Here is a 23,240-nt window from a genome sequence, read left to right as displayed (position 1 = left end):
CTCGCAGCGCCGACTTCACACGGAAAGTTTAGTTTCAGCAAATAGTGGCCTTTTAGGGTGAAAATCCAGCGAGTTCCTTCCAGCGAAGGCAAACAGTGAGATTCCAGAGTGACGGAGGCCGATATCCACTGTTTACTCTCCAGCGCTACTTGATGGGTATTAAAAGGGCAGCAGAGCCGCCAGGAACAAAGAAGCTGGCAGGATGCCCTCCCAGTGCGGAGACAGCGGGGGCTCTGTACATCTGCTGCACCTTCAGTCAGTCAGCGGCTCCTTTATACTTTACTGCAGAACATTGCACCGTCTGCAGCCAGCCACTGAGTATATAGATGGAGGATAATACAGGATAGGTAATGTATGTACACAGTGACTCCACAAGCAGAATAGTGAGTGCAGCTCTGCAGTATAATACAGGATAAGTAATGTATGTACACAGTGACTCCACCAGCAGAATAGTGAGTGCAGCTCTGGGGTATAATACAGGATGTAACTAAGGGTCAGTACAGGATAAGTAATGTATGTACACAGTGACTCCACCAGCAGAATAGTGAGTGCAGCTCTGGAGGATAATACAGGATGTAACTAAGGAGCAGTACAGGATAAGTAATGTATGTACACAGTGACTCCACCAGCAGAATAGTGAGTGCAGCTCTGGAGTATAATACAGGATGTAACTCAGGAGCAGTACAGGATAAGTAATGTATGTACACAGTGACTCCAGCAGCAGAATAGTGAGTACAGCTCTGGGGTATAATACAGGATGTAACTCAGGGCCAGTACAGGATAAGTAATGTATGTATACAGTGACTCCACCAGTAGAATAGTGAGTGCAGCTCTGGAGTATAATACAGGATAAGTAATGTATGTACACAGTGACTCCACCAGCAGAATAGTGAGTGCAGCTCTGGAGTATAATACAGGATAAGTAATGTATGTACACAATGACTCCACCAGCAGAATAGTGAGTGCAGCTCTGCAGTATAATACAGGATGTAACTCAGGGTCAGTACAGGATAAGTAATGTATGTACACAGTGACTGCACCAGCAGAATAGTGAGTGCAGCTCTGCAGTATAATACAGGATGTAACTCAGGGCCAGTACAGGATAAGTAATGTATGTATACAGTGACTCCACCAGTAGAATAGTGAGTGCAGCTCTGGAGTATAATACAGGATAAGTAATGTATGTACACAGTGACTCCACCAGCAGAATAGTGAGTGCAGCTCTGGAGTATAATACAGGATAAGTAATGTATGTACACAATGACTCCACCAGCAGAATAGTGAGTGCAGCTCTGCAGTATAATACAGGATGTAACTCAGGGCCAGTACAGGATAAGTAATGTATGTATACAGTGACTCCACCAGTAGAATAGTGAGTGCAGCTCTGGAGTATAATACAGGATAAGTAATGTATGTACACAGTGACTCCACCAGCAGAATAGTGAGTGCAGCTCTGGGGTATAATACAGGATGTAACTCAGGGTCAGTACAGGATAAGTAATGTATGTACACACTGACTCCACCAGCAGAATAGTGAGTGCAGCTCTGGACTATAATACAGGATGTAACTCAGGAGCAGTACAGGATAAGTAATGTATGTATACAGTGACTCCACCAGCAGAATAGTGAGTGCAGCTCTGGGGTATAATACAGGATGTAACTCAGGAGCAGTACAGGATAAGTAATGTATGTATACAGTGACTCCACCAGCAGAATAGTGAGTACAGCTCTGGGGTATAATACAGGATGTAACTCAGGATCAGTACAGGATAAGTAATGTATGTACACAGTGACTTCACCAGCAGAATAGTGAGTGCAGCTCTGGAGTATAACACAGGATGTAACTCAGGAGCAGTACAGGATAAGTAATGTATGTACACAGTGAGTCCACCAGCAGAATAGTGAGTGCAGCTCTGGGGTATAATGCAGGATACGTAATGCATTATATAGTCATGTGGTTCCTTCTGACGGTCCGCTATGCTATCTGTATGCGCTGCGGGGTATTCCGGCGGTTTCTGCACACACTGAATTCTCCTTTTTCCGTCTTTCCTGCAGTAACAGATTTTCACTACGAATGTTCTGTTCTCAAAATAGAAATCACATGAAGTTTGTGACGTTTCTGTCCTTGTTCTCGAGAAGCTGGCAGTCTCGTCTCAGGCGGGGGACACAAGATGTCTCGCTGCTCCGCAGCATATATAAATATCACATAGTGGATATGGAACACTGCAGTTATTGTATATAGAGGCAGATCCCAAGACACGGCCCCCCGCGCCCCCCTGTGTCACAGACCCGGACCCCACAGCTGGCACTGCTGATGGCTAACAAACTCAGAACAGATGGAGCTGGACAAAAAGATCCAGTTTTGGCCTTAAAGGGATTGTCATTAAATAAAAGGGAAAAAAAGTCTTTCTTCCAAAAACAGCGCCACACCTGGCCACAGGTTTTATGTGGTATTACAGCTCAGTCCAATTCATGTCAGTGTCTGGGCGGCAATACCGGGCTCATTGCATGGACAGCTGTGGCGCTGTGTTTGGGAGATGGCAGCCATATTTCTCTAATGATGCATATTGCTACCTGTGGGTCACGCTTACCTGTTGTCTGGAGTGTAGGCTGGAGGGCATGACTGTGATCTGGGACTACAGCTTGGCTGCATTGCTCTGCAGGAAGTCTAATCTGCAGTTATCCTCCAGTTTCATCAGAGACTCGGGCTGCTGCTCTGCTCCTCCTTCCTTTACACTGCAGCTCTGCTTGCTTGGATTGACTGCTGGATGTCACACAAGTTGCAGATCAGAGTCTATTACAGGAAGGAGAGAATGATTAGAAACTAACTTGAAGAAACCCTCCTTTTAGATCTAATACTGTACACTGTTTAGCCCGGTGGGGGGGTGGGGCTCTGGTGGAGGGGTGGAGCTCTAGTGCGGGGGCAGGGCTCTAGTAAGGGGTGGAGCTCTAGTAAGGGGCAGGGCTCTAGTAAGGGGCGGGGCTCTAGTGAGGGGTGGAGCTCTAGTGAGGGGTGGGGCTCTAGTGAGGGGGTGGGGCTCTAGTAAGGGGTGGGGCTCTAGTAAGGGGTGGGGCTCTAGTAAGGGGTGGGGCTCTAGTAAGGGGTGTGGCTCTAGTAAGGGGTGGAGCTCTAGTAAGGGGCAGAGCTCTCACTCTCCTCGGACTCTTGCTGTAGCCATTGTGTAACTTGGCCCTTTCTGGTAATCAGGCATTGTCTCTCACCTGCTGCTGTGACTCCCCTCCAGGTACCAGTATTACCTCCAGTTACGGAAGGACGTGCTTGACGGACATTTGCGCTGTACTGTGGATCAGTACATACGACTAGCTGCGCTAGCTGTACAAGGTAATGCTCCTCATATCGGGGATGTTTGGGGGTCTTTGGGTTATTTTATGTGGGTTCAGTGTTATCTCTGTTTAGAGACCATTATAGGGGTCTCCACCGCTGCACCGCGGGGGCCCGCCCAGTAGTTGGCTCTGCCGGTTGGGCCCTTGCTGTAAAGCTCTTCTCCCGGCGACTGAAGTTTTGAACAGTTCGGCCGGTTCAACAACAACGTTTACCGCCTCCCCCACCAAAATCTGATGTAGAACACAAAGCCATGAACCCCCATACGGCACACCGGCGGGATCGGAGGGCCGGTACGGCAAAGGTAGTGAAGAAAAAGGCAAGGTTTTTCCATCTTCCTCCTGTCCTCCGTCGCCTCTCCTTGCCGGTTTGGCCGGGATGAACCGCTTGAGGTTTAGGTTCCATCTGAACCAAACTCCTAACAATGTCCAACCTCAACTAGTGTCCTCCTGTTCTGGCCCCCTCCTCACTGCTGGCGGCTGCCATCGGCGTGTACGGAGCAGCTGGCTCCACCCACATTGCCAGCGGAATTAGCCTCTTGCTCCGCCCACACTGCCAGCTGCCAGGGGGTCGGCTGTCATCCGGGGTCTTGAGCCCCCCAGCGCTCAGCTCCTGTGGATATGCCACCAATTATGTAAAGGGGAACTAAATTTTCAAAAACCCTTTGCTGCGTCGCGGGGGCGTGTCAGAAACTGATGGGCGGGCTTCAGATGCTGAGACCCCCGCTGACTGCTAACATGAAGGGGCAGACGCTCTCAACCAAACAGAGCATCCTGTTGAAGTTCTACAGCGCGCCAACAGGTGCGGCGTCCGGTGAGCGCTGCCGCCCCGCTGTGTGAGCGATCGGTCGGAGTCGCCCCAATAATCACTGTGGAACTTTTAAAGTTTTTGCAAAGTTTAGTTAAAGATATTTTATTCTAAAAGCACCAAAATCCGTGAAGTGGTCCTTCACCAGGGGGCGGGGGTCATGTGGCGCCTGTTAGCCAGCTTCCCTAGACTCTTGAATGGCGCGTTCCCTGCTCCCAGTGGTGGAGGACATGTTTAGCAAGTTGTTCTGCTGCACTCTGTTATCAGCCAGGTTAGGTTGGGAGCTGTAGTATAATGGGGGATATTAGATCTTGTCCTGTGGGTGTTGTGGCCCCCCGCGGCTGTGAGCGCTCTGCTGGCCATGTTGATTGTATTGGGCCCCTCTTCACTGTTAAGGGGATTGATAGGTTGTACCTGCGCCGCCAGTTTCCGTACGCGCCCTGCGCCACCAGTTTCCGTACGCGCCCTGCGCCGCGGCTCTACGTCTTGCATAGTTTGCTGTCGGTGATAATGAGTGAGAACTTGTTTTGTCTTGCAGCGGAATCCAAGGATTACACGCCATTTGAGACGCACGACTTCCTCGGCTGCTACATGCTGTTTCCTGCGGTAGGTCTCCCTGCTGTATGCGCTCTGTGTGATGTGTGGCCCCGAGGGGTCCCTGCGGTGTGTGAGGTGGGCAGTAGTATTAGTCATGTCCCAACTGCATCACATTGTGGGAATCGCTGCAGAGAGATGGCCGAGGTTACTGACTGCCGAAAGCTAAGATGTGTAAGTAACCTACATGTACGACCGCTTTGTTACCCCCATCTTGTAGTGTCGGACTCCTCTGTCCTTCAGACCCGCAGCGAATCGCCGCGGTGTAGATCCCACTCAGTGATGAAACGGTTCTGCAGGTTCAGCCCCTGTGGACAGGAAGCTTCTTGTAGTCGCTGCAGATTAGATGGTGGTGCTGACATATTCTGACCGGCTGACAGGAAGGGGTCAGCGATTCATGCTGCTTGTACCAAATTCTGACCACCCATCAGCAACATAAATTTGGCTCCATCTGACCAGGAGATGTTTTCCGCTGCTCAGTGATACAAGTTTTGCGCTCTTTTGCCCGCTGGAGTCTTTCTGTTTCTCTTAGACACAATGGCGCTGGAACTGGTCGCCTGCTGTTATACCATCCCTGCGGAGGAACGGCGAGTTGTGCGTTCGGACACGTTAGTTGGAGCTCCAGCGTTGTATTCAGCTGACTGTGCAGCCTGTTGGTCAGAACGATTCCTGACATCCTCCTCCGACCCCTTTCAGTGATGAGTTGTTTCCGTCCGCAGGATCCCCTTTCACTGGATGTTTTCCTTGATCGCGCCATTCTCTGTATACTCTCCACACACTGTTACACGAGAAACCTCCCGTGGTTGGGGATGAGACCCCGGCTAGTCCAGCACCGATGACCAGAGGAAGGTGGGGTCTCCTCCGTCCAGCGCCGACAAGAAGCCCCCTACGTCCTGCCACCTGCATTGCCTCTTCTTCTGGCATTTCTATGTGCCACAATCTGATGTACGCCGCTTCTCTCCTCTGTGTCTGATGGGGCGGAGCCTAGCATCGCCACTTATCAGAGAGGCTGCCCCGCCCTTACTGCCAAGTGGGGAGCATGGTGCTGCCCACCCCTCTTACATCTCTCTAACGTGAGACCAGGAGAGAAATTATACTTGCCCGGGGTAGGTTGGCGCGGCCGCTCCGCACCCATATAAATGACCCAACACTGAATTTGGATAAACTGGCCATTCTATTACCATGGTAACAGAAAGTTACCAAATGCATGAAAACGGCGAGGGGGGGGGGGGGGCGGTCCTTGGAGCCACTATATCGGATGTGACCAATATATACAACCGAGGCCGGGAGGGATATACTACCCCCCACCCCCGCCCTCCCCCAAGAGCCAAATCCCAGAGCACCAGACACCACCAAATGAAACAAAGGAGGGGGTATGAAACGGGAAGCCTGAACCCCCCAACCCCCCCCCCCCCCCAACCAATACTGCTTCTTCCGACTAATAGGGAGGGTCTCTTCGGCCCTCTGTCTCTCCTAAGATGGCGTCCTGCTCGCTACAGCCTCCTTTTATAAAGTATACCATCGTTAACCCCTCCCTTACTGGCCCTATCCCCCTCTCGCTCCGGCCCCATACTTGTAGGGACCCTTTAGAAGCCATCTTCTCTGGTCTTTAGGCCTCCTTCCCGCAGGCTACAGAATGCATGGAGGTGAGGCTGATGGTGTTCAACGGGGTCTTCCAGGCTACGAACCATCTCATGTGAAAGACCCCGTTGGGAACTATCAGATTTACCTCCATGCGCTCTGTAGCCCTTGGGAAGGAGGCCGTAGTCTTCTGACCACGCTGTCCTGACTGTCGAGTGATGGGTCTCAGACGAACAGACCCTCCAACTACACAAATGGGCCCCCAGGCGTGAGGCCGGTATTAGTGTATCTTGACGCCACCAGAATTACAGGTGGAGACAAGATACAAGGAGTTTGACAGGGGGTTGACGCCCCCTGTTACTGATTGGCTGTCCTGCATGCTCCCTGTCTTCGCCCTCACAGATCCTGTAGCCACCGTGACTTATGAGTGATGCTGGGCAGTAGACGAGGGCGTGCAGGAAGGTGAGAGCGGTCGCTCTGCAGGGAGCGGTGACCGACGGGGACGGTCTAAAAGAGCCCATCTCCAGTGATGTCCGCTGAATGGACTCACCAGGCCAGCCTGCATAGCTGCGCTGACACTCGGCTCCTCAGCAGGACTGCTAACCCTGCCGAGGTCAGGACGGCAGTGGGAGGAGCCGGCCCACCAGCGGTATGCTGCTAAGCTCGGAAACTGGCGGCGGGGAGAGCCTAAGCAGGGCCGCCAGCAATCAGAGATACGGGGTGCACGGAGCTGGGATATTGCTGCCGGCCAGAGGCACAGCAGCTGCGGCATTAATCAGCCTGGGATAATCGCAGAAGGAGGTGGGAGACTGCAGCCAGGGGGAGGCAGAGCAGGGCCGACATGATAGACTCCGGCGGTGGGTAAAGGACCTGTGAGGGCGAGGACAGGAAACAAAAAATAACAGCCAATCAAAAACAGCGGGCGTCAACCCCCTGTCAAACCCCTTGTATCTTGGCTCCACCTGTACTTCTGGTGGCGTCAAGATACACTAATACCTGCAAGGCCCTCTTCCACCGGAGGTTGGAGACTCCACATCTGAGTGGACTGATGTGACGGTCCTTGGGGTGACGGCAGACGTGAGGCCGCCATCATCTCTCAATAGCGCAGCCTCACCAGTTCTTGCGATACTGCGCCATCTTGTGTGTGGCACAAGTATATTGGTAGCACAACAGTGCATGCGTGGTCTGCGCCATCCTGTGTGTGGCTACAAACAGTGACGTCTGCTGTGTGACAACATCTATATATCAAACCAATATGATTATATAAATATTGACACTGGCATTGTGACACAACATATGGCCTGGGCTGGGGAAAAGTCTGAAAAATATATCATGTGCATGGAAACCACAGATGAGTGAAAAGAAGGAGAAATGAGGAGATGAAGAATAGATGCTGCCGCATGAAGGAGATGAAGAATAGATGCTGCCGCATGAAGGAGATGAAGAATAGATGCTGCCGCATGAAGGAGATGAAGAATAGATGCTGCCGCATGAAGGAGAAAGAAAAGAAAGGGAAAGAAAGAAAAAAAAAAAGGGGAAGAGAAAGAGGAGTGGAAAACGAAAATACAGGAAAGAGAAGAATAGGAGAGAAAACAGGAGAAAAAAGGGGGGGGGGACAAAAAATGAAAAATAAAAATTGATAAAAAATAAAGTGAAAAATAGTCTAGGAAATAAAAATTGAAGATAAATCAATAAAAAAAAAGGAAATATTAAAAAATTAAAAAATTTAAAAAAAGGGGGGGCGGGGGGGGGGGAAGAAATACCCTGAAAAGGAAATAATGTATATCAAAGGTATGTCATGTGACGGCCACATATCCCACAAATATAGGAATCACGTGGATGTAGTGCAAAGTTATTCTTTAGAATGTATGACCAGAAGTAAGGTGGGTAGATTCATCTGCACTATGGTTGTCGGACAGAGGGATGGGACCGGCCGCGGTCCACCAATCATATAAATACCATCTGAGAGTAGATCGTACATATCCCCTCATCAGATAATAGGATGGGGATTGGAATATTGTTCAGATATGGCGTCTATAGGGATTCTGGATCGGGGCCCCTGGGGGCCATAGTGTCTAGTTGGAGGATCCACTTAGTTTCTCTGTCGTTAGTGATGTCGGCCCCCTCCCCGCAGTAACGGGGGTATATGATCTGTTACTCCGTATTCAGTTGGCTGACCCTATGATTAGTCTCCACACAATGTCTGGATACTGGGGATTCCACATTCTTGGCCCTGATGGTGCTTTTATATAGAAGTATTCTAGTTCTCTCCTTGGAGGTCTCCAGGCCCGACCACACGGACATGTAATACGATCTATAACATAGGTGGACGTACGAGTAGCGTTCCCTCAGCCAATATGTATTGCCTCTTGTTGGATGCCGAAAGCTGTCTCCTATAATAAGGTTACTGCAGCGAGAACACGAGAGGCGGGGGGGGGCTGCCATTGTCTGGGATTAGAGTAGATCTCTTATTTAATCTGTCCCCTATATTAGGACTTCTCCTGTACCCCACCAGGGGGGCCTGTTGTGCCCAGAGGTGTTTGGACTGCCTTCAGGAATGAAGTACCAGTGTACATGGATTTTATGGCTATGGAGACACATGGTAATCTGTTGGACTCTTTGTGTCGTTCATTGGGTTTAGGTTTCCTGGCCCTAATTTCGGTATCCCTCCATAGAGGTTCTGGGTGCCCCTGTCTGGGAATTGATCACACATTTCCTGTAGCCCTGGATCTATGTTGCCATCGTGTGTGATCCGCCTGACCCAGAGTAGCTGGCTCCATGGGAGGGAGTTTTCATTGAAGTCGGGTGCGACCTGTCATACAGTAACAAACTGTTACTGTCTGTACTTTTGACACAGAGGTCCGTCAGAAGCTTAGAACCTACTTATGTAATCCATACATCCAGGAACTGCAGCTCTGACAGAAGATGCCAGAGTAACCTGCAGGTCCGAGTATATACCATTGAGTGGAATGGAAAGCATCTTCTGAACCATCCCAGTGCACAAACCTCATCCATGTAGCGCCAGAACACTTTGATTTGGTTCCAGAAATCGGAGGCACAGATGTAATCCTCCACATATAGGTGTTGGCATAAGTGGGCGCTACATTGGAGCCCATGGCCGTGTCCTGCCCAGACGTGAAGCCACCAGCATCTCTCAATGGTGCAGCCTCGGATTTAGACTTCATGCTGCCAGCATCTCTCAGTAGTGCAGCCTCCGACTTCAGGCCGCCAGCATCTCTCAGTAGTGCAGCCTCTGACTTCAGGCCGCCAGCATCTCTCAGTAGTGCAGCCTCCGACTTCAGGCCGCCAGCATCTCTCAGTAGTGCAGCCTCCGACTTCAGGCCGCCAGCATCTCTCAGTAGTGCAGCCTCCGACTTCAGGCCGCCAGCATCTCTCAGTAGTGCAGCCTCCGACTTCAGGCCGCCAGCATCTCTCAGTAGTGCAGCCTCCGACTTCAGGCCGCCAGCATCTCTCAGTAGTGCAGCCTCCGACTTCAGGCCGCCAGCATCTCTCAGTAGTGCAGCCTCCGACTTCAGGCCGCCAGCATCTCTCAGTAGTGCAGCCTTGGCCTTCAGGCCGCCAGCATCTCTCAGTAGTGCAGCCTTGGCCTTCAGGCCGCCAGCATCTCTCAGTAGTGCAGCCTTGGCCTTCAGGACGCCAGCATCTCTCAGTAGTGCAACCTCGGCCTTCAGGCCGCCAGCATCTCTCAGTAGTGCAACCTCGGCCTTCAGGCCGCCAGCCTCTCTCAGTAGTGCAACCTCGGCCTTCAGGCCGCCAGCCTCTCTCAGTAGTGCAGCCTCGGCCTTCAGGCCGCCAGCCTCTCTCAGTAGTGCAGCCTCGGCCTTCAGGCCGCCAGCATCTCTCAGTAGTGCAGCTTCGGCCTTCAGGCCGCCAGCATCTCTCAGTAGTGCAGCCTCGGCCTTCAGGCCGCCAGCATCTCTCAGCAGTGCAGCCTCGGCCTTCAGGCCACCAGCATCTCTCAGTAGTGCACTCTCGGCCTTCAGGCCGCCAGCATCTCTCAGTAGTGCACTCTCGGATTTAGACTTCATGCTGCCAGCATCTCTCAGTAGTGCAGCCTTGGCCTTCAGGCCGCCAGCATCTCTCAGTAGTGCAGCCTCGGCCTTCAGGCTGCCAGCATCTCTCAGTAGTGCAGCCTCGGCCTTCAGGCCGCCAGCATCTCTCAGTAGTGCAGCCTCGGCCTTCAGGCCGCCAGCATCTCTCAGTAGTGCAGCCTCCGACTTCAGGCCGCCAGCATCTCTCAGCAGTGCAGCCTCCGACTTCAGGCCGCCAGCATCTCTCAGCAGTGCAGCCTCCGACTTCAGGCCGCCAGCATCTCTCAGCAGTGCAGCCTCCGACTTCAGGCCGCCAGCATCTCTCAGCAGTGCAGCCTCCGACTTCAGGCCGCCAGCATCTCTCAGCAGTGCAGCCTCCGACTTCAGGCCGCCAGCATCTCTCAGCAGTGCAGCCTCCGACTTCAGGCCGCCAGCATCTCTCAGCAGTGCAGCCTCCGACTTCAGGCCGCCAGCATCTCTCAGTAGTGCAGCCTCCGACTTCAGGCCGCCAGCATCTCTCAGTAGTGCAGCCTCCGACTTCAGGCCGCCAGCATCTCTCAGTAGTGCAGCCTCCGACTTCAGGCCGCCAGCATCTCTCAGTAGTGCAGCCTCCGACTTCAGGACGCCAGCATCTCTCAGTAGTGCAGCCTCCGACTTCAGGCCGCCAGCATCTCTCAGTAGTGCAGCCTCCGACTTCAGGCCGCCAGCATCTCTCAGTAGTGCAGCCTCCGACTTCAGGCCGCCAGCATCTCTCAGTAGTGCAGCCTCCGACTTCAGGCCGCCAGCATCTCTCAGTAGTGCAGCCTCCGACTTCAGGCCGCCAGCATCTCTCAGTAGTGCAGCCTCCGACTTCAGGCCGCCAGCATCTCTCAGTAGTGCAGCCTCCGACTTCAGGCCGCCAGCATCTCTCAGTAGTGCAGCCTCCGACTTCAGGCCGCCAGCATCTCTCAGTAGTGCAGCCTCCGACTTCAGGCCGCCAGCATCTCTCAGTAGTGCAGCCTCCGACTTCAGGCCGCCAGCATCTCTCAGTAGTGCAGCCTCCGACTTCAGGCCGCCAGCATCTCTCAGTAGTGCAGCCTCCGACTTCAGGCCGCCAGCATCTCTCAGTAGTGCAGCCTCCGACTTCAGGCCGCCAGCATCTCTCAGTAGTGCAGCCTCCGACTTCATGCTGCCAGCATCTCTCAGTAGTGCAGCCTCGGCCTTCAGGACGCCAGCATCTCTCAGTAGTGCAGCCTTGGCCTTCAGGATGCCTTAGTAGTGCAGCCTCGGCCTTCAGGATGCCAGCATCTCTCAGTGGTGCAGCCTCGGCCTTCAGGCCGCCAGCATCTCTCAGTGGTGCAGCCTCGGCCTTCAGGCCGCCAGCATCTCTCAGTGGTGCAGCCTCGGCCTTCAGGCCGCCAGCATCTCTCAGTGGTGCAGCCTCGGCCTTCAGGCCGCCAGCATCTCTCAGTGGTGCAGCCTCGGCCTTCAGGCCGCCAGCATCTCTCAGTGGTGCAGCCTCGGCCTTCAGGCCGCCAGCATCTCTCAGTGGTGCAGCCTCGGCCTTCAGGCCGCCAGCCTCTCTCAGTGGTGCAGCCTCGGCCTTCAGGCCGCCAGCCTCTCTCAGTGGTGCAGCCTCGGCCTTCAGGCCGCCAGCATCTCTCAGTGGTGCAGCCTCGGCCTTCAGGCCGCCAGCCTCTCTCAGTGGTGCAGCCTCGGCCTTCAGGCCGCCAGCCTCTCTCAGTGGTGCAGCCTCGGCCTTCAGGCCGCCAGCCTCTCTCAGTGGTGCAGCCTCGGCCTTCAGGCCGTTGTATCTATAGATGTAGAGGAGGGGTCTGGTTTCCCCTTGTGAGGCCGTGCATGCTCTCTGGACAATACCTCTACAGCGCCACCTTTTGGAAGGCAGCTTACCTGCAAGTCAGTGTCAGACCCCTTAATAAGCCTCTTTTACAGCACAGCAGTTTTTTCTTTCTATAGACCTTTCATGGACTAAATCTACGGATGCCTTATAGCGCGGCGATTACAATACGCGGCGTCGCCCTCTGCGACAGTAAAGCACCTGTGGCACAACGAGAGTCCTGCCAGCTCAGCGGTCCTTGCTCTGGTCGGTCATTGACTAGAACAGGCTGATCGTCATATAAGCCGCAGAACACGTAGAGCGCGGCGAACGGGAGCCGCGCCGGGCGCTTAGTCTTTACAGTTAGCAAGGGCCTCAGTAGAATGTACCAAAAAATATGAAGGGAGCTCGCCTTTAGGGTCGCCGAGGGTCGCTAACAACAACAGTAGTCAGACCCCCGTCATGGTGCTGATATCTGTAGTGCCATTCTGTAACACAGTCCAACAAGCTGTGATTCCCCAAATTATCTGAATCCTTGCCATTTCAAGCAGCAGAATAGTGAGTGCAGCTCTGGAGTATAATACGGGATGTAACTCAGGAGCAGTACAGGATAAGTAATGTATGTACACAGTGACTCCACCAGCAGAATAGTGAGTGCAGCTCTGGAGTATAATACAGGATGTAACTCAGGAGCAGTACAGGATAAGTAATGTGTGTACACAGTGACTCCACCAGCAGAATAGTGAGTGCAGCTCTGGGGTATAATACAGGATAAGTAATGTATGTACACAGTGACTCCACCAGCAGCAGAATAGTGAGTGCAGCTCTGGAGTATAATACAGGATGTAACTCAGGATCAGTACAGGATAAGTAATGTATGTACACAGTGACTCCAGCAGAATAGTGAGTGCAGCTCTGGAGTATAATACAGGATGTAACTCAGGATCAGTACAGGATAAGTAATGTATGTACACAGTGACTCCACCAGCAGAATAGTGAGTGCAGCTCTGGGGTATAATACAGGATGTAACTCAGGATCAGTACAGGATAAGTAATGTATGTACACAGTGACCCCACCAGCAGAATAGTGAGTGCAGCTCTGGGGTATCGTGCAGGATTAGTAATGTATGTACACAGTCACTCAGCTTCTCGTGTTCCCTAATTCTGTATATGAGCTGCAGAGTGGGGCGGTTTAGAGCTATACTCTCCTTGCTGGTGGTTCATGTATCGGGTGTTTTGCTTCCTTGCATTACTTTGCTGACTTTCCGCACTCTTCACCTCACCGCAGCACGTTGTATTCTGCATGCGGCAGCGGTCCGGACTTGTAGGCTTCCTGCCTCTGGTGAGCTCCTCATGTGAGCAGGGCCTCAGGGGATGGAGCGGGGAGCTCTGCACAATCCCCATGGCCCGGGGCCTGGGTTTTCGCCCCGGCCTCCTGTTACACTCTGTGGTCTCGTCTTGCTGCATTCCTTCTGTGTTTTATTGCTTAATCTGTCAGCCATACTTGGCAGAACTTCAGAGATCTATTCAAAGCCATTGAAGCGGAGGTGTGCTCCTCGGGTGGAACAGACGCTGCCGCCGTGTTGTGGCCGTCCTTGAAGTCAAGGTTGGCCCGTGTGGGTTCATCACAATAGACGTTCTTATCACCCGGGTATTCGCGTCGCCCCCTCATGTTCACAGAGCGCCGCATCACTAGACCTGCTCATGGACATCGGGGGGGGGATGGCCGTCACTAGTGCTGGACTCTTCATTTGGGGTAAGAGGGCCCCCCGAGCCCCCGATGCAGCCTCTCTACCCCTATTAGTTTGCCCCTCATCCAGTTGCCTCTATACAGGTTTAGCGCCATATTTCTTGGCACCTACAATGTGTTATAGGGGGACATAATGATCGCATCGGGGAGCGGACATGTCCAATGTGTTCCACTCCTAGAGCCGGTGCGCGCCCATCTAGGAGCCAATGACTCTCTTAGAGCCGGTGCGCGCCCATCTAGGAGCCAATGACTCTCTTAGAGCCGGTGCGTGCCCATCTAGGAGCCAATGACTCTCTTAGAGCCGGTGCGTGCCCATCTAGGAGCCAATGACTCTCTTAGAGCCGGTGCGTGCCCATCTAGGAGCCAATGACTCTCTTAGAGCCGGTGCGCGCCCATTTAGGAGCCAATGACTCTCTTAGAGCCGGTGCGTGCCCATCTAGGAGCCAATGACTCTCTTAGAGCCGGTGCGCGCCCATCTAGGAGCCAATGACTCTCTTAGAGCCGGTGCGTGCCCATCTAGGAGCCAATGACTCTCTTAGAGCCGGTGCGTGCCCATCTAGGAGCCAATGACTCTCTTAGAGCCGGTGCGTGCCCATCTAGGAGCCAATGACTCTCTTAGAGCCGGTGCGTGCCCATCTAGGAGCCAGTGACTCTCTTAGAGCCGGTTGCACCAAGCTTTCGATCAGCGATGAACAAGGCGTCATGTCCGAACAAGTAGAAGAACATCCTAATCTGAGTTCAATCCTCGGATCGACTTTGTGCCCCGATATTTTAGTGGCTGAAGCTCATTGATGGCGATGGTCATCCGAGAGCCCGATGGGCTGTTCCTGGGCGGTGAGGTTATTGCCACGATTGCTGCTGGTAGCCGCCATGTTTATATTCTGCCAATGAATGCTGGGAAGATCACCTGACTCGGTCCCCATTCGCCGTGCGCCATACACATCTTCTAGGTTTACATTTGGTGCAACGCATTTTGCTTAAACCTAGTTTGACAGCCGATCACAGTTTACCTGAAGCGGATCAGCAGCGCGGTTGGTGCGTCCGGCCCTCAGTGGGACATTCCTAGAGAACAACCCTAATGTGCAGGTTGTGGTAGCCGAGGTCTTGGGAATAAAACAAGCTTGGAACAAAAAGAAAGGTTCCTTCATGGTGGTAAATCTCCCGGCACGGAGCGCAGTCCTTCTAGGAAAGATCTTGTCCCTTGGGTACCGCATCTTAGCACCATCTTAAAACCGACTTGTTGACCTGTAAGAGGGCTGTGAGTGCTGCGCCACAGCGGGGAGCAGAGCTGGAGGTGCCCCAGAGCGCTGCAGCTGGAAGGGAGGCTTGGTGGAATGTGGTCGGACCCATGGCGCAGGACGGGCAGAGGAAGCGCGGCGCAGGACGAGCGGTGGGTCCAAAGTGGAAGCTGTGAGCTACATTCTGTAACCTGTCCTTGGGTGAAGCACTGCCCATGTTAGTTGAGCGTCCCTGATGTCACCGCGGTATTACTAGTCCTGTGTTTTCGCTGGCGCCGGGTTCTCGAACAGAAAAATCTCTAGTTATTTCATCGTTCTCTTATTATTGTAAATTAAATATTGTGCACTTGGGTTCCTCCATCTGCTGCGCCGTGTCCCGAGCGCCGCACCGCTTCCTCCATCTGCTGCGCCGTGTCCCGAGCGCCGCACCGCTTCCTCCATCTGCTGCGCCGTGTCCCGAGCGCCGCACCGCTTCCTCCATCTGCTGCGCCGTGTCCCGAGCGCCGCACCGCTTCCTCCATCTGCTGCGCCGTGTCCCGAGCGCCGCACCGCTTCCTCCATCTGCTGCGCCGTGTCCCGAGCGCCGCACCGCTTCCTCCATCTGCTGCGCCCTGTCCCGAGCGCCGCACCGCTTCCTCCATCTGCTGCGCCCTGTCCCGAGCGCCGCACCGCTTCCTCCATCTGCTGCGCCCTGTCCCGAGCGCCGCACCGCTTCCTCCATCTGCTGCGCCCTGTCCCGAGCGCCGCACCGCTTCCTCCATCTGCTGCGCCCTGTCCCGAGCGCCGCACCGCTTCCTCCATCTGCTGCGCCGTGTCCCGAGCGCCGCACCGCTTCCTCCATCTGCTGCGCCGTGTCCCGAGCGCCGCACCGCTTCCTCCATCTGCTGCGCCGTGTCCCGAGCGCCGCACCGCTTCCTCCATCTGCTGCGCCGTGTCCCGAGCGCCGCACCGCTTCCTCCATCTGCTGCGCCGTGTCCCGAGCGCCGCACCGCTTCCTCCATCTGCTGCGCCGTGTCCCGAGCGCCGCACCGCTTCCTCCATCTGCTGCGCCGTGTCCCGAGCGCCGCACCGCTTCCTCCATCTGCTGCGCCGTGTCCCGAGCGCCGCACCGCTTCCTCCATCTGCTGCGCCGTGTCCCGAGCGCCGCACCGCTTCCTCCATCTGCTGCGCCGTGTCCCGAGCGCCGCACCGCTTCCTCCATCTGCTGCGCCGTGTCCCGAGCGCCGCACCGCTTCCTCCATCTGCTGCGCCGTGTCCCGAGCGCCGCAACGCTTCCTCCATCTGCTGCGTCGTGTCCCGAGCGCCGCAACGCTTCCTCCATCTGCTGCGTCGTGTCCCGAGCGTCGTACCTCCACCTGCAACAGCCACTCGCTTATGGCCCTTTTACATGGAAAGATCAGCAGCTGGACCCGATGACCAAACGATGATCAGTTCCAGCTACTTTTGTTGGCATTGTTTGCCGCCCGGTCGTTGCACATGTCTACAGCGGACGGCGTTTTACTAGGTGTGTCTGGCCCACTCCGGCCCCACGCAGGATTGGTGCGATAGCAGGATCCTTTAAATTTAAGGCTATGCAAAAGCTTTTTTTCTTCTTCCCCCGGAAACGGTGCCACCTTTGGCTCTGGCCACATCCGGTATTGCAGCTGAGTATCATTGTAAGTAAACTGTAAAATCAGCCGTCCTTGGCCAGACGTGGCGATCTAGTTTCTAAGCCCCTCCAACCCCTGTAGAGCGGTAGTGCCATCTCAGCGGACGTCCTGCGCCATACGTATGCCAGTGATAATGCGATTATCCGCCCGTCTTAGTCTGCCATTCTGTTTTCTTACAGGGCTGGACCCAGGACAAAGCTCTGCTGGAGGATCTGCTTCACAAGGTGGCCGTGGAGCACAAGGCTCTGAGGTGAGACGACGAATGAGAATGTCATCCTAAGACCCTTAAAGGGGAAGTGTCATCTACATTTAATGGGGTCTGCTGGGGGGCTGACCGCAGGGACCCCCGGAATCAGAAGAATGACGGTCCTAGAGTTCATCTAGTGAATGGGGGAGCGATGCATGTGTGACCACCTCGCCAGTCACTTATATGGGACCGATGGAGATGTAGCGCCATTCACTATGGACGCTCGCGGACAACTGACCTTGTGGTTCCTGGGGGGGCTCAGTGCCCGTGTATCATCTGTGGAAACCCCCTTTAAGGACCCCCCCCCCTCCACATGAGATAAATGTCCGCCATATTGGGGATTGTGCATTTAATGCTGCAGTTGTTGGGGAAGAAGAGTCGGCCATGTTGGATTGCAGGGCGGCGGCAGAAGAGAGAAGGGCGGCGGCGTTTATTCTGGGTCCGTCTTTACAGGGATCCAGGAGGAGCGACCCCCCCCTCAACCACTATCTTAGGGCCCTTTTACACGGTACAGTCCTCGGCTGCTTCTTAACCAGCGCGCATTGACAAAGCTGGCCGGCGCTCGGTTTTGGCGTTTACACATGGCGGAGGATCCCCTGTAGCCAGGAAGTCGTTAACGCAGTCCTTTTCCATCCTGTACGTCTTCCTGTTCACACAGAGAAACGCCTGTGTGGCCAGCAGGGATTTTGGCCTAAAGGGGCCGATCGGCCAATGAATGAGCGCTTCCTCGTTTGTCGGCTGATTATTTACACTTTTTTGACAGCCCAACAATCAGGTGAGCCGTGTGCCAGATTATCGGATGCGCGTCTGGTGAAGCTCATGGCTGTTGCACAGGAGCGACGATCGCTCAGAGCGGCCAGCGTGGCGGCGGGGCGGCCGGTGAACGTTCTCCCCTGCCACCTCCATTCACTGTAAGCAAGCAGTCGCTCAGTTTTCTGATCTCACCCCCTGCTGGTTCAGGGTCTACAGAACTTACATTGTAGCGCTGAAGGCCCGTTTACACGTAACGATTGGCGCTGAAAATTCATTTGAGCGATAATTGTTTGGTGTGAAGCGATTGTTTAGACGGATCTTCCTGTCGGCGTTCACCTCGTTGGCTCGCCGGCTTCTCATCCTGTGTGAACGCTCCCCGCTGCTCGTAGGAGGTGAAGCGGACCAGAAGCCCGCGAGTCGCTGGCAGGACCTTCTGTGTAAACGCTCGGCACGAGCGCCGCGACCTTAGTGGTGACCTCAGCGCTCCTGCAGTCGCTGCACAGACGGCCGGCCTCTGGTGAGGAGAAGCACCTATGGAGGCTCCGCATCCCGAGAGGTTTACTCCTCGGTGTGCCACATCTTGGTTTAATGCCCGTCCCATGCGGTGGCTTCCCTTATTCCGTGTTGTTGTGGCGCCGGACCTTCTAATCACGCGGCCGTAGCGAATAGTTGATGTTTTTCTCCCATCGTCCTCAGCTGACGCCTTTCTCTTCTTCGTAGTGGGATGTCTCCGGAAGAAGCGGAGATTCACTACATAAAGGAGGCGGAGCATCTGGAGGGATACGGGCAGGAGTGTTTCCACGTAAAGGTACTTATACAGTGAGGGCGTGACTCCAGGCTGCCCCCTATCGGTCACTGCTGGTACTGCACACCGTGTGTCTGGCTGATGCGAGGAGTCGGAGCCGATCATGCTGCTGTCCTCGATCAGTGCCAGTCAGTCTAGATGTGCGCGGCCGATTTATGGTCCTTCTAGAGATCCGCGACCGACCGCGCTGCAGACGGGTTATACTTACTGTCACTCGGATTAAACTCTGGACATTTCCAGGGGTGAGATGCGACCGTTTTGGGGATTTGCGCCCCTTTTCATGCTGCCACATACAGTAAAATCATTCTTTAAGTAGCCGGAGCGTTCAGATGGCGTCCTCACCGCGTCCTCGCATCGCGCTCCACAAGACTGTATCCATGCACTGCTGATGGGGTTTCTAATGTGCATGTCTGAAGTTGTGGAGCGCGGCGCCCACGTGAGGCCATCTTGTGGACCACAGTGCATGTGGCGTGAGGACGCCATCTGAATGCTGCGGCTGTTTATGGAATGGTTTCGCTGTACGGCATGATCATGGCTGTTGGCTATCGGAGACCGCTGGTAACCGCCATATATGCAGCGGGTTCGGCTCCCGTGTCCGCCCCATACTCGGTATATGCAGTGGCCGTCTATTTACAGCCCACCTAGTCATGGGTGGGCCTCTAAGGGGTTAAATGGTGCCTTCAGAAGTTGTACCGCCCGGCGGGGGCGCACCCGCTGCTCTTATGTCTGGGTGAAGAATGGAATTGGAAGGACAATTTAAAGCAACCCTCCCAGTTCGGGGCTAAACTGTGTCCCGCTGCAGGAAGGGGTGTGCTGCCTGCAGGTGCCCGCTGCCGCCCCTCCGATCCGCTGTGCCAGGCCTCATTTTCAGCTGTCCAAGATGGCCACCACAATTTCTAACTGCCTAGTGTGCTCTGCTCTCTGATTGGCCAGCGCTGATCATGTGAATCGGAGAGCAGGTAGTCTAACACTATCAATACACTCTGAAGACTGTCGGCCATCTTGGATGACCAAAAACAAGACCAGAGGCCCGAAAGAGAACAGCTGCCCCTCCTCCCTGACGGTCCCGGACAGAATGTTGTCCTGAAGCTGGAGGGTCACTTTAAACTGGATGCATTTTGATGGTTCAGCAGTCGTGTTGGAAGTTACGTTCCAAGCGGATCGTCGGACGAGCGGCGTAGCTTCACCATTCACTTCTGTTGGACTGCGACTCAAGTGGGGGAGGAAACGTGACTTAATGGGACCGTCCAGGACTACCATGAAGGGCCACAAACCGTACCGTCTGTCAGTGGGCTCGTTTCCAGCTGGGAAGCCATTCCTGCGAATGGACATACGTTTACGTCTTGTGGCTGCGCGGGCCCAGAAGCTGAGCATACAACGATGACAACACCGATCCCTGCTGTTAACCTCTTGCATGCCACCATCACTGTTGAATGTGGCATGTAAAGGGTTTACAGAAGGAGTCATCGGACACCATGTAATTACACAGGGCCAATGGGTTGCCACGGCAACTGAACGACTGCCGGATTGGACACAGCCTGTGATTACCGTCATTAGCAATAATGCATTGAGGTACACAAGTACTGCAGTGTATTATCAGTATGATTATAGCATCGCAGCTACAAGGGCCCTACAGGGGCGTGTTAACAATAAAAGGGCAACACAACGGAGCCAAAGTGCGCTCTCTTTTCTTTTTCTTTTCGCTCATTTCGTCTCTCAAAAAATGCAGTGAAAGCGACTAAAAAGCTGCATGTGCCCCGAAATGGTACAAATCCAACTACTGCTCCATCCGGGAAAAGGAGGGAAGTTCTGAGAATTCTGTTGTGGAAAAGTGGAAAAATCTAAAAAAACCCAATTCTCTCGATTTTTGAATTGTGGTGATCGTTCCTGCTGGAAACCCCAAATGCCGCAGAATTGTTGGCCATGTCAAAATAAAAACGTAGAGATGAAAATCCACAAAAATCGTTGTGCCCTTCGAAGCACAGTAGGGGGCGTCACTGAGGGGCTCAGTGGTGTGATAGTTGCATCGTTGTGGGATAATCCCCGTGGTCTCCCAGTGACTGAGCAGCGGTCGCGCCGGCCGATCCGGGTAGATGGCGCCCCGTGCAGCAATTTTTCTGGCGTCTCCTCCAGTTAGGCCGCCTGCAGACGGCCGGGTCGGATATGGCAGCGAGAATTCTTGCAGCAGGACCCGACTCGAGCGTCTGCAGAGAGCAGCGCGGAACTCACCTCTCCCGCGGCCCAGACTCTTTCATGGGCTGGCAGCCGGTGCATGCGCAGAGCGGAGCCGGCGGCCGGTGAGTGACGTTTCTGTGCGCGGCTCTGTGAGCCCCGCTCAGAAATAGAGCATGCCGCGGTTTGTTTGACGCGCGAGATTTCGTTAACGCAATCCTATGGCAGCTTCCAGGATTTCCCGCGGAATTTCCGCCCGTCTGCAGGCGGCGTCATAGTGATAAAACGCTGAATAAAGCCGCCATAGAGAGAATCTAAGGGTCCGCGCAGCGAGGATCCCCCCTCTAAACCCACGGTGCAGCCCCGCATACGCGGATTTAGATGGAACCGCATGGTGAACTTGGCAGCAAAACCACAACTCCTTGTGACAATGAGCGTATTTCTGTGTATCGGTGCTATATACCTGGCGAATAACACTGGGTGCGTCGGGGCCTCCTGCTGGCAGAGGAGAAGATGGGGTGTCCTTCCTTCCCGATGCTAGAGAACCCCAGCACTGCTGACAGATTAACAGCGGCAGGGAGACACCTAGAAGGAGCGAAGAGACTTATAAGGCCGTGCAAGCTCCTCTGGGTAATATGCAAATGGGAAGATGGAACAATACCTCTGCAGCGCCACCTATTGGAAGGCAGCATTCCTGCACGTCAGCGTTAGCCTTTTAACAGGCCTTGTAAGAGTGACTGGGACTTTGGCTGATATTCCCAGTCATTATTACAAGACTTGTTCAAAGGTCTGCCGCTGACGTGCAGGAATGCTGCCTTCCTGTAGGCGGCGCTCTAGAGGCATTGTATTATCTGCCGTTTGCAGACTTCAGCAGATGACATGGACTTCTACCTCCCCTGATTTTACAAGGCTGAAGTTTTTGGAGCTGTAGTAATATCCAGTCTCTGCTTCCTGCGTCGGGGACTGTCAGACAAGGTGGCACCACCAGGGGGTGGCGATGTGCACCTGCCCTCTGCAGAGCGATGGCGTGCCAACAGCAGCTGTGAGAGTGCAGTATATACTGAGTGCAGTGTATACTGCGGGGGGTGAGGCATTATACTATCCCTGCATGGTGGACTGAGGCTCATGTACGGCCTGCGGATCGCCCCGTCTCGCCTGCTTCCTCTCGGGCGGCCCCACTGGGAATCCTTCCTGTAAAATAGCCAATCTGGCCCCGAGCAGCGAGCCGGAGCGCCGCGGTTGTATATGATGGCGGCCCTGAACACGTAGAACTCCACGGCGCCCCTTGTCACAGATCGCACCCCCTAAGGCCAGCAGTGAAGGTGGGGGGCGTCCTGCTGGGCTGATTGTCACCTGCACCGTATACTGACACTTCTCCCATCTTTGGCCCTGCAGGACGGTCACAGCAACGACGTCAACCTCTGGATTTTCTTCATGGGGATCTTTGTTGGCGACAGTCTTGGAAAAGCCACGGCATCGTACAGGTAAGCGCGTCCGGCAGCACCGCGGGTCTTACTGAGGCTCTGCGTACGGCTCGTTATGTCAACGTGTTCAGCGCAATTCACAGGGAAAGCATCCGGCGCGCACCGCGGTCAGCCCGGCCGTATGGGAAGAGGGTGCGGTCCTATACGGTGTAACGCTCTGTGCGTTCACGGTGGGCATCGGCCGGCGCCCTCCATGACATCTCTGCACCCCGGCAGAGCAGCTTCCGTTTTAGATCTCAGGATCTGTTGTCCGCCCCGCATCACTCCATGGTGCCGAACGATCACAGCAAGAGAAACCAAGTCATGTAGATATGAGAACAAAAACACATGATGTTAATGTGAGCTTTCAGACCTCACAGGGTCCTTCGGATCCATTTCATTATACCTTGATGAAGAGGTGTATACACACATATACTTCTGATAAGGCGCGGGGGGGGGGATTAATTAGCACTTAGAGGAATACTACAAGAGAAATACAAACATAGATGTGAAGGTCTTATGGTCCCTGAATTAGTGTTCGGAGATGATGATCTATTGACCTAAAGACCTCCTAACACTAATTCAGGGACCATAAGACCTTCACATCTATGTTTGTATTTCTCTTGTAGTATTCCTCTAAGTGCTAATTAATCCCCCCCCCCCTGCACGTGTGTGTGTATACATAATATATATATACACACACCTTTTCAGATCCGTTTCATTATGCCTTGATGAAGGACCCTGCGTAGGTCCACAAGCTGCTGTAACATCACGTATGTTTGTTGGCCCCTACAAGGTCTCATGTCTACAGGGTCACTTGGTTTCTCTTGCTGGAAACAATCCGTTTGCTTTGCTGGCGGCACGGACCGGACCTTTGTTTCATTATACCTAATGGCAGACCTCTCTGCCATATACTGCAGTCATACTGCGTGACATGATGTGAATAGAGCCTAAGGGACGTAGATACCCC

At 54.0% G+C, this 23,240-nt stretch overlaps 1 protein-coding gene across 1 annotated transcript in view; it reads left to right on the top strand.

Annotated features, from left to right (window-relative positions):
- The window catches only part of PTPN14 (protein tyrosine phosphatase non-receptor type 14), a 100,994-nt gene that overhangs the window by 25,527 nt on the left and 52,227 nt on the right, over positions 1–23,240 (top strand). The window contains exons 4-8 of the mRNA XM_066595064.1: positions 3,246–3,343; positions 4,689–4,756; positions 17,010–17,080; positions 18,551–18,638; positions 22,203–22,291. Of these exons, the coding sequence (XP_066451161.1) occupies positions 3,246–3,343; positions 4,689–4,756; positions 17,010–17,080; positions 18,551–18,638; positions 22,203–22,291 (414 nt within the window). The remainder of the gene's footprint in view (positions 1–3,245; positions 3,344–4,688; positions 4,757–17,009; positions 17,081–18,550; positions 18,639–22,202; positions 22,292–23,240) is intronic.

This window comes from Eleutherodactylus coqui, chromosome 3 (genome assembly GCF_035609145.1).
Source record: "Eleutherodactylus coqui strain aEleCoq1 chromosome 3, aEleCoq1.hap1, whole genome shotgun sequence".
NCBI lineage: Eukaryota > Metazoa > Chordata > Amphibia > Anura > Eleutherodactylidae > Eleutherodactylus > Eleutherodactylus coqui.
The sequence above is the reverse complement of the archived record's forward strand: the minus strand, read 5'-3'. Positions and strand labels throughout refer to the sequence as shown.